The sequence below is a fragment of the Mytilus trossulus genome, chromosome 3 (genome assembly GCF_036588685.1).
Source record: "Mytilus trossulus isolate FHL-02 chromosome 3, PNRI_Mtr1.1.1.hap1, whole genome shotgun sequence".
In the NCBI taxonomy this organism is placed as follows: Eukaryota; Metazoa; Mollusca; class Bivalvia; order Mytilida; family Mytilidae; genus Mytilus; species Mytilus trossulus.
In genome coordinates, this window is record NC_086375.1 from 67,758,152 (window position 1) to 67,769,151 (window position 11,000).

An 11,000-nucleotide genomic window follows, 5' to 3' on the forward strand; every position below is an offset into this window, starting at 1 on the left:
GTTGTCATTTTAATGTTATATCTAACATTGCCAAAAAAAATGGAGGTTTGGCATGCCGAACAACCAGGGTTCAATCCACCATTTTTTTCTTAAATCTTTCTCTACCAAGTCAGGAAAATGGCCTTTGTTATATTATAGTTCGTTTCTTTGTGTGTTACATTCTAATGTTGTGTTTCTGTTAGGTCGTAGTTATTCTCTTATATTTCGATATCGACCAAGGGGTAGTGAAACAACAACGGTACCAATCTTACTGCACCAAGTGAGCATTTTGACACTTAATGTTTCTTCAAAGATAACCAAGGCCAAGATATCTAAATATCCATAACCTATTACAATCATTGAAGAGTAAAGTCAAACCGGACAAGTAATCGGAGTTACGCATAAGGGAATAACATTTCATAGTTCAGAAGGATTTTATTAATTGTACATAATTGGTTAACAAAAGAACAGGTTATGAGATGACATCAAATAAACAAAATCAATGAAACTGTTTGTGAATTGGTTAAAAATGTATTATCATTTTACGTAAAATTCTAATTTCCACGGTTTTATTGTAATATGGTCGTGACAACACCATGGTTCATTGTGAACGTTTTCATAATTTCTTCCATGGATAAATGTCGATAAATTCATGATTTAGAACAGAAGATAAAAGAAAGGAAGTTGATTCCTGTGATTGGAAATATTACATGCGGCGTATTACATTCTTCAGCAATAAATCTTTAAAATAAAAAGTAGATAAATATAAAAACCTGCACTGGAAAATCAAATGAGGAATAGTAATTAATAATATTTTTGTACATAATTCTCAACATGCATTTTAGGCTTTCATTTTTGTGTAGGTGTCAGCTTTTGGACTTCTTTTCCTGGAAATGATATAAACAAAAAATCCTATAAAAATTACAAAAGAGAACGTAATCCCAACTGAGCCGCCAACTACTCCAAGAATCTGTTCAGTTGATATTTGTTCGGAGTTATTTTGTTTTCCTTTGCCATTTTTTTCTTCTGTTTCCGTCGATCCAAATAAACCACTTTTCTTATCTGGAATATCTCCGTTTGCTTTTTGTCTCGCCATCAGAAGTTCGTTATTGTCAAGGAAATCGCCACTGTTTACAATCCAGCTGGTATTAGTTCCGTTGAACCCGGTGAATCCCACTGGAACTGAATAGATCTGAGTCCAGCTTTGACCATCTTCGCTAATGACGTGAGTTGATGATATATTTTGGACTGATGGTTTTCGCATGAAAGGTGGACTTCTTATAGGGATATATGCAGTTGCAGAGGATTTTTGTGTAGCACAATAATTAATCTCGCATTCTTTTACGATTGTTGCTAGATGTTCACTGTACCCAGCCTGACAGTGAGTGGCATTCTGGTTTGTGGCTAACGAATTATCATTTTGACAACTAAAGAAACCATCAAACGGGATTGAATATTGGAAACCATTATCAATATCATCTGAAACACAAATTTTCAAATCTTCTGCTAGTCCAATAGCGGTGAAGTACTGTGGACAACTCTGGTGTTGTGTAACGACGTTCGGTAGCTGAGTTGTGTACAGGCCACCGAACAAGTATCCCGAAAATCTTTGATTTCCTTCTTGGGGAGAGCACCAGTAAGACTGATAGATTGCTGTTCCCAGGTTCGAAGTAGTTTCACAGTGTTTCCAGAAGATCATATATTTTGAACATGTACGATGCACTTCCTGTTTGTTATCATGTCCTAAATACAATGGTACCGCGACAAAACCGGTCGGACAAGAAAAATCTCCAGTCATCGGATTTTTACTTAAAAAAGTATCACATATCCCATTGATGTTCCCAGATGCATTGCATGTTTGGAATACTCCACCAAAATTAGTATTAGTAATGGTGAGGTTATATTCACAAGTTCCATCATCAACATTCGCTAAGTAATTGTAGTTTGGAGAATCCCTGTCTGTACATCCACGATGAGTATTCAATTTGTAATAGGTTTTAATGGCACTTTCTACTGCAGCGGCTGTATCAGTTACAATTGAAATCGACAGTTCTGGGAACGAGTATTCGTTTATGATGAAATGCAATGGATCCCCTGATCGGTCTACTGACACCAAGTTCTGGTCTATTTGATTGATCCAGTCATTGATTGTGAAGTTTACGGGTAAATATAAAGGACCACCATGTGTAAGAATCGAAGAATGTGTCTTTGATGCAAGGTATTTTGTCATGACTTCTGCGGGAATTGTTATTCCAACTTGTACTCCGAAAAGTTCGGCTCCTGCAGCAGCTGATATTTGAAATTTATCGATTGTATCGTCTTGCAATAGTTCTCGTTTGACATGGTCGACTTTTACTATCGATGCTCCACTGTCAATGCTAGTAATCACATGCGTGCCAAAGTCTCTAACCAGTAACTGACTCTCATATCTTGCAGATGATGTTCTGTTATTTAATATATGATTGGCTATACTCATCACTTTTGACTTGAATGACGGGTCTAAGTTAACATCTGGTTGAAGTTTGGCATTGTATTGGACGTAGTGAGCTTTAACCTTCATTGCAATTGAATTATCATTGATCATGTTACTCTTAAACTTTTGAAAATCAAATGAAAATTTACCGTTTATTGGAATATCATCAACAGCTACACTTCCGTCTAGATTTATCGAAACTGCAATGTCTGACGTTGCGTTTTCGACATGTTCGATAAATTGAGAGTATCGCTCGACGTTACTTGACCTTATAGGGATAACATTGACGTTGTCAGGAACCAGAAAAACGCCATCCTCTGTCGTCTGACATGTCGAATATGTAAACTGGACGACCCTTCCTCTATTTTCATTTCTCAAATTATCCCAGCCACTGCCTGGTAAAACTTCATAGCGGTACACAGTAGAATTATTATTCTGGCATTCTCCGGGGATTGTCTGACAAAGGTTTGGAACAATCAAAGCAAATAGTGCAGTCAGGAAAATCTCTGCTCTCACCATCTTTGATTATCAATATATAAATGTTTATTGATGTTTATCATCACAGTTTATAATGCAGGGTTGTTTTGTGATAGTATATGTAAACTTTACTTTATCTTCTTTTATCAGTATGTCCAAATTTCATTTCGTTTGCTATGAATGTTGATATTCAGGGGACCTTTCATAAAAGTGACACAAAATAAAACAATTTTGATGTAGGACACATTAAAACAATGAAAGTTTGATATATTATATATTGTTATTCCTTTAGTATCACATTTGGTTGGTTTGTTTGCCATTTCATTGTCTTTCTCTTCATTTGACAATTGAATCCTAACGCTTCCCCTCTTTCATATCTCTACGCTATCCAATTCACAATTGATTAAATATTTGCAAATATTTGTAAATATTGTTCATATGTTAATAATAAATAAAAACACGTGGATAGATATGACAAAGAAAATTTGGACTAATTATAAACTCATGAACTCTAGATTACAAATTTCCAATTAATGGACATGTCAACTCAATATGTTATCCATAACAAGATGGGTACAATGAATATCCGCCGATTTTTACAAAATCCAATTACTCATTTGCGCCAAAAAAGAAACAAATAATTAAAAATCTCTTTTGAATAAAACTATTTGTTATACATGTATTACTTACTTGTATTTATTTGTATTATTGGTGCAGATGAAGTGTTTTATTTTTGGAACAATTGCAATATGCACATTGGTCTGTGTCGCAAATGAAAGACTATTTTGGCGCAAATAAAATGCCATTTGGCTCAAAAGCAAAGCACCGAACAATATAGAAAAAAAGGAAATAGCCCCCCCCCCCCCCCCCTTTTGAAAGCCTAACAAAAAAAAAGCATAAAACAGCACACAACAATAAAAAACAGCAAACAAACACAAAAACATTGGAAATAAAACAAACTCACAAACAGCTTTTGCAGCTTTTATCATGTAGCTCCTCTAGGATTTAAACATCATTCATTGACATTGGAATATGTAAGGTGTTCCTGGTAAAAGTCAAACCAGTAAAGCGCTCCAGTTACACTTGTAAAATTTGTTATTTTCCTTATATCTTTATTGGCAAAGGTTCCATTCAGTTCAAAGTTTTACTAAGGAGTAGGTCCAGTTAATCCCCTTTTTGGCCCCAAAATATAGCAGTTTTACAAAATTGTTAAAAATGTAAACTTTTAGTTATTCATTGGACAGTAGAATGCTTCTGCTACATAAATATGGGCTGTTTTTGATAATACACAAGATATATAAAGGTTGAGGATGAACATGGATGCGGCCTCTGTCATTTTTGACAAAAAACGTCTGAAAAGTAAAAATTTTCGGCATATTTTGTAGATTTTTCATATTTGAACTTAAATCGGATATTTAATCGGATTTTAATGACTTAATCAGTTAAAATCTTTACATAAACTAATTGATTCAAATGATTGCTGTACGATTTCTGCTTACCTTTCTAGAGCAACTGATTACTACCACTGGGTCGATGTCTCTGCTGGTGGACTATAAGTCCCCGAGGGTATCACCAGCCCAGTAGCCAGTACTTCGGTACTGGCATGAAAATACGGATTTTTTTGTGTTATTAAAATTTGCTGTTACAAAATATTAGAAATTATTATAAATTAAGGAATGTATCTCCCTCATGCAAAGCTCTGATTCCTTTCACGGATTTGGCTATACTTTTTGGACCTTTTGGATTATAGCTCTTCATCTTTTATATAAGCTTTGGATTTCAAACATTTTGGCCACGAGCATCACCGAAGAGACATGTATTGTCGAAATGCGCATCTGGTGCAAGAAAATTGGTACCGTTAAATTTTATTCACCTTCAGTATTAAGTGGCTTTCGTTTGGAAACAACAAAAATTCCTTACTCTCTAAGAGTATCTATTTCTCACTCTATATTGTGAAGAGTTCGTATAGAAACAGAAGTTGCTGATCCTTCAAGAGTACCTGTTTCCCCCCTTAATATTAAGTAGAATTCGTGTAGAAGCTCTGGTTGCTTACCCTTCTATTTCAACTGGTTTCATACTCAGTATTAAGTGGCTTTCGTGCAAAAGTTGCTCGCCCTTCAAGACTACTTGTTTCCCCTTGATATTGAGTGGAGTGAAACCAGAGCTGTTTACACTTCCAGGTCAACTGTTAACCCTCTCAGTAGTGTTTATATAGAGACAGGAACTGCTACCCTTCTACATTACTTGTTTGTGCTCTCAGTTTTAAGTACGGCTTGTGTAGATAATGATCTACTTACACTATCGGAGACCTTTTTAACTCTTAGTTCTTTAATTGGGGTTTGTGTTATGGGTTCATGTATTAAACTGGTTGGTAGTAGTCAAGTAAAGCCTGTTATTCTTTTAACTTAAAATAGTTTTTGTCCAAAATGTGTTCAAGAGAATACTTTGATTTACGTAAAATTCAGAACTTTAACTAAAAGTATAAGTTCTAATAATGTTTTATCAAAAATTTAAAACAAATAAACATTAACAAATCATTTCAAATTGAATTTTTTTGTCATTAACTTCACAGAACATTTGGGTTTATTCCACCTTCTGGTTACGTTTCCTTGTAATCTTCGATAAAACTCCGACGGCAACGAAAATTGAAATCAATGTTGCAATAACAGACACCGCAGCAACAATCGCGATTTCAAATGAAGACATTTTCCTTGTACCCTTTCTCTCTTTAATTGCACCTAAACTATTAAGTCTATCTTTGGTACTTTCTGAAAACTGCGTTTGTTTACTTTCTGTAGCGCCATTTTTAGCCTTTAGCAATTCGATGATATTTAAGTCTTTTCCGTCATTTGTTATCCATCCTTTAACGTCTTCCACGAAACCTGTAAAACCTGCAGGAACGAAGTAAATACTGGTCCAACTTGTTCCTTTATTGCTTATTATGTAACTGCTATTGTCATTACGCTCCAAACGTTGCCGAAGAAATGGCGGGCTTTTGATTTGAGAAGAGAGAACAGAAGATTTCGTTTTCATACAGTAATTCACCTCGCATCCTTCGTCTTCAGTAGCAAGATGTTCACTATAACCACTTGGACAAGTTTTTGGCGGAGATCCAGTTGTGTAATACTTGTTTGCCAATGGATTGCCATTCTGGCAGCTGAAGAGGCCTCCAAATGGTGCCGAATATCTTTCTCCGTTTTGATAATCATCGCTCACACATATTGTTAAATCGGATGTGATATGTAAAGGTGAAAAGACTGATGGGCAACCATGAGCATTTGCCAACGGATTGGGAAACACCGTTGTAAAAAGTCCTCCAAATAGGTAACCAGAATTGTCAGGAACGTTGTTTTTTACGGCTGCGCACCAATAAGATTGAAAAGTAGCAGAACCAAAATGGGGTAAATTTTGACATTTCTTCCAAAAGATGAAATAGTTACTGCATTCTTGTGTCATTTCGGTTTTAGATGTATTACCGGAGAAAAGAGGGACCACGTCGTATCCTTCTGGGCAAGTGTCAGCTCCCGTCTTTGGATTTTGTGTTGTCAAGGCATCACATAAATTTTCCGAGAGGTTACCATCATAACTGCAAGTTTGGAAAACACCACCGAATGTCAAATTCACACCAGCATCGTGACAAGAACCATCGTCAACGTTCGCTATATAATTAAAATTAGGAGAATTTTCATTCGTGCATCCTTTGATGGTGTTGTATCTATAGTACGTTGCAATTGATTCCTCCACCAATGACGCCGTTTGTTCTAAAATTGAAATTGGAATCTGTGCAAAATTGTCAGAGTTTATTACGAAGTTAAGCGGATCACCAGAACGATCGATAGCGGCTAAATTACTACTAATACCATCAACCCATTCATTTATACTGAAATTGACTGGTTTGAATAACGGACCTCCGTGAGTTCGGACTGATGAATGTGTTCGTAGAGACAGATATTTTGTAACCGTAGTTTCGGATGTCGCTGAGGCATGGTTGTATTCAATTCCACTCCCGAAAAATGAAAATCCAGCAGACTTTGCAATGTCTGATCTTTTCATGTCACTGTTTTGGACTGCTGTTCTATTCAACTGTTCAATTTTATAGATTAATGCTCCAGCATTAACGCTTGTCACTACATGTGTTCCAAAATCTCTGATAAGTAACTGGCTTTCGTATCTTGCCGTGTGTTTTTGTCCGGATAACAAATGATCAGCAATTGTCAGAACACGATCTCTAAAAGCGTCATCTAGATCAATTTCAGTTAGCAGCTTAGACACATATTTTTCGTATCTAGCTCCTACTCTTACTGTCATTGAATTGTCACTTATCTGATTTGTTTTTACCTCTTGATACTCTGAAGAATAGCTCCCATGGATATCAAAGATGAACGGGATACCAACATTCCCGCCAACGTTGATCGATTTAGAAGTAGCAGACGTGTAATTCTTCCAGTTGTCAATGATTTCTGAGAAAATGTCCACACTGCTAGATTTGACCTGTAACACGAACACATTGTCCGGTATTAGGTATAAGCCATCATCTGTTGTTTTACATTGAGAATACTTGTACTGAATTATTTTCCCGCGGTTTTCGTTCAATAAGTTGTCCCATCCGATACCTGGAAGGTTTGCATATTCATAATTTGTCAAGCTGGTTCCAAGACAGTCTTTCACTGTGGAAAGAGCGCGGACCTCTAATATTATTGAAAAGACAACGAAAAACAGCAATTTCACTTTCATCATTTCAAATGAAACTATACAATATAAACAAATAAATCAGTTTAAAACTTTATCACATTGTTTGCATATTTATGATAAATAAACAAGTATGATAAGTTCTATAGTTATATCATTTTGCATTGATATAGATGTAGGGCGATCATGAGATTAGATTGTTTATATACTAGTATATTAGATAAAACTTTTCCCCCATAATCCAAATCCATATTTTACTCTGACGTGAGAGATTTAGCTAGCTACAAAACCAGGTTTAATCCACTATTTTCTACATAAGAAAATGTCTGTACCAAGTCAGGAATATGACAGTTGTTGTCCATTTGTTTGATGTCTTTGAGCTTTTGATTTTGCCATTTGATTAGAGACTTTCCGTTTTTGAATTTTCATCAGAATTTTTGTGATTTTACTACTGACTGGTAAAATTACTGTTCTGTCCTAAAAATGCTGTTTATTTTAGTTATTTTAAAAACCAGTTTTAGAAAATTCACAGCGGTATATCAAGTAGGATTACCTTGTTTAAACTGTCACATGTAAGATTGCAAAGTGGGTATGAAAAATATAACTTTTTTTATTTAAACCTCTACGTTCTATTTCGCTATAGTGGCAATGTAATTTAATTTCTGGAACATTTATGTAAAGATACGCACAACTTGACCGTGTCGTGCCATAGAGATAAACAAACATGTTTAATGACTGTATACATTTCATTCAAGCTAGCGTTTTGTTATAAGTCTGTGAGATATTTCGCTCAGCTGTACTAAAAATGTAAAGAGAATTTTATTTTTTAAGTTTCATGATTTTGTAGATTCCAAAATCTGTAATTAAAGTCATCAAAATGGAAGTTTGTGTATAATGCAAACATAACATGCAAACTATCATATTCTAGTCAGGTACAATTCATAAGTCACGGAAGAGTTTATAAAAAAGTGCCAACAAGAACACAACTCACCACTATGCAAATTCGTGGGAAACAGTCAGTCTTTTGCAAATTCATGGGAAACAGTCAGTCTTTGCCAAAAAACTATGTATGAAGCCATTTTGATTTTCAATTGGCCATTCAACTACATGGGTCAAAAATGTGAAAACGGGAAGGCACAATTTTTATAGTCAGAAACTGCTTTTCGTGCTATATGCAAGACACAATACATATAATGGAGTGGTCATTAGATATCTGTTTGAAAATCAACCATCAAAGTAACCAGAAATTAATAAATGCAAATAGTCCAAAATCAGTGATGTTTTAACAACAGTAAAATTGCTTTGGCAGGGTAAAAAACATTCAGAATCACAAATCACCTGAAATTGATGGCTGTTAGATATGAAACAAGACGTTCCTTAGAGCATAAATCGCTTACCCTGGACTTTGTTGTGTAGATCTTGCATCAATGATTATTTTGTTGTTAATGTATATCAGTGCATACTTCAACGTGCCGATTGAAATTCACTCTCTAGCTGCAAAAACTACAAGAGGCTCTCAGAGTGATAGCAGCGTCTTTTCTAGCAAATACAGCGACCTGCCAATCAATTCAACGATGCCAGTTTTGTTGTCACTGATAAAAGTTTTGGGGGATTCCAGCCAAAAAAATCATTTTATCCCATGTTCTATGTGTATCCATGGCAGCCCATAATAGAACGATCTTTTATACAAGATACTTTAAAGGTCATTCACCCCAAGTTTGGTTGAAATTAGTTGAGCAGTTTCAGAGAAAATATTTACATAGACACAAACCGAGTGATGCCAATAACTCAAATGGCCTTTGGACCATGAGAGCTAGCAATGCACGCTTTTCTTACAGAAGCAAGTGCTTGTTCTGGTCTTTTTCTTACCAGATCATAATTGTTTCTTAAACTGATGATAGTTGGAAAGTGATTTTTTAATAATAAACCTAGTAATAAGAACAAATGTGAGATATTCTTGTTATTGTCTTTTGTGCAATTGTAAATTAAAATTTTGTGATCATCTCATATTTGGTCCATTCTAAAAGTTTTAAAGACATGCCATATGTAATAAAGACATGCCATATGTAATAAACACTCTTCCAAGGTGGTTTAGTTGTATTTGAGTTTGGTGTTATTATATCATTAATTTTTTTTGTTAATTATCAGTATCTTAAATCAGTAGAATAGTTATTGCAAAAGACAACAGATAAGGGTGATTTCTATTTTATTTGTGGTTGCAGTGTTTATACTAAGTCATGCCATTGGGTACGGAGATGCACTAGGTTCGACACCAGACACATAAGTAGATTATCATACTTTTTTAATCTGTCATCCTTTTGAGAATGATGTCCCATACACAATATGAAAACGTAGTTGTTTCCTGGCTGTAAGTCTGCAAAATGATGTGTGACTGAAGTTTAAACTATGATTTGGCATCCCTAGAAATAAAACACAACACTTTTCCCATCAGTCTAATTGTAAAATGTCAAATTTATATGCAACAGTTTTACCTTTTGAAAAGAGTTTTTCGTTTGTGCTTGGACAAATGCAACATTGATGTGTTTCTTTATAGTTGACTTTAGATGGCTTTGTATGTATTATTATAATCCATTTAATGCTGGTCACAAAAGTTTCAGGTTTTCATTAATTATGTTACATTTCCTTATTAGATGCTGACAGATGTTTCTTTAATGTGAACAGCCTTATTACTCATTATTCTTTCATTATCTCATTATCTCATTATCTCTTTACAATGGATGACAGATGGCTTGAAAATTCTCAAGCATGCATCAAAACAAAAAACATATTGTTACCTATATTCATATAATTGAGAATGGAAACAGCCAAACAGGCAATGTATGAAAAAGACATCAACCCAACCAAAGAGCAGAAAATAGCCCAAGGCCACCAATGGGTATTTAACACAGTGAGAATATCCTATGACTGGAGGTGGTCTTCATTTGGCCTTTAAAAATAAATGTGTCTTTCAGGTAAAATGGACATCATGCTTAACTACTTCATATATCTATTTTATCTATATAAAACAAAGTATATACAGGGGAATTTGTTGATTTTTCAGTTATAAGAAGCCTTAACATGTCTCTCAAAATCTCTCAAATAGAACAATTTTTACCAACCCAATTGGACCTACATAAAAACATTCAGATAATAATGATGCTACAAAATTCCAACTTGAATGAATCATTTGATACAACTTCACTTATCTAGAGACTAGGTCTTCTAATTTTGATGAATCAATTCTTTGGTTTACACTGAGTTGCAAACAGTTTTCCCTCAGTTGCCACTAAAACTGTTCATTTGAAACTTGTATTACACCAAATTCAATGTTCAAAATAAGTAAGTATTAAAGCATTGAGATGTGTTATTTACTTTATTTTTC

The 11,000-nt window shown here is 34.7% G+C and overlaps 2 protein-coding genes across 2 annotated transcripts; both read right to left on the reverse strand.

Annotated features, from left to right (window-relative positions):
- Positions 1–394: 394 nt before the first annotated feature.
- Positions 395–3,030, reverse strand: LOC134712203 (macrophage-expressed gene 1 protein-like). The gene has a single exon (XM_063573521.1). The coding sequence runs from the start codon at positions 2,969–2,971 to the stop codon at positions 821–823; it is 2,151 nt and encodes a 716-aa protein (XP_063429591.1). The 5' UTR covers positions 2,972–3,030; the 3' UTR covers positions 395–820.
- Positions 3,031–5,512: 2,482 nt separating this feature from the next.
- Positions 5,513–7,715, reverse strand: LOC134709663 (macrophage-expressed gene 1 protein-like). Its single transcript, XM_063569812.1, has one exon. The coding sequence runs from the start codon at positions 7,664–7,666 to the stop codon at positions 5,513–5,515; it is 2,154 nt and encodes a 717-aa protein (XP_063425882.1). The 5' UTR covers positions 7,667–7,715.
- Between the last annotated feature and the right edge of the window lie 3,285 nt (positions 7,716–11,000).

Excerpts from the sequence above, each read along its gene's own strand:
- LOC134712203 (XM_063573521.1), bottom strand. The coding sequence starts at position 2,971 with ATGGTGAGAGCAGAGATTTTCCTGACTGCACTATTTGCTTTGATTGTT.
- LOC134709663 (XM_063569812.1), bottom strand. The coding sequence starts at position 7,666 with ATGATGAAAGTGAAATTGCTGTTTTTCGTTGTCTTTTCAATAATATTA.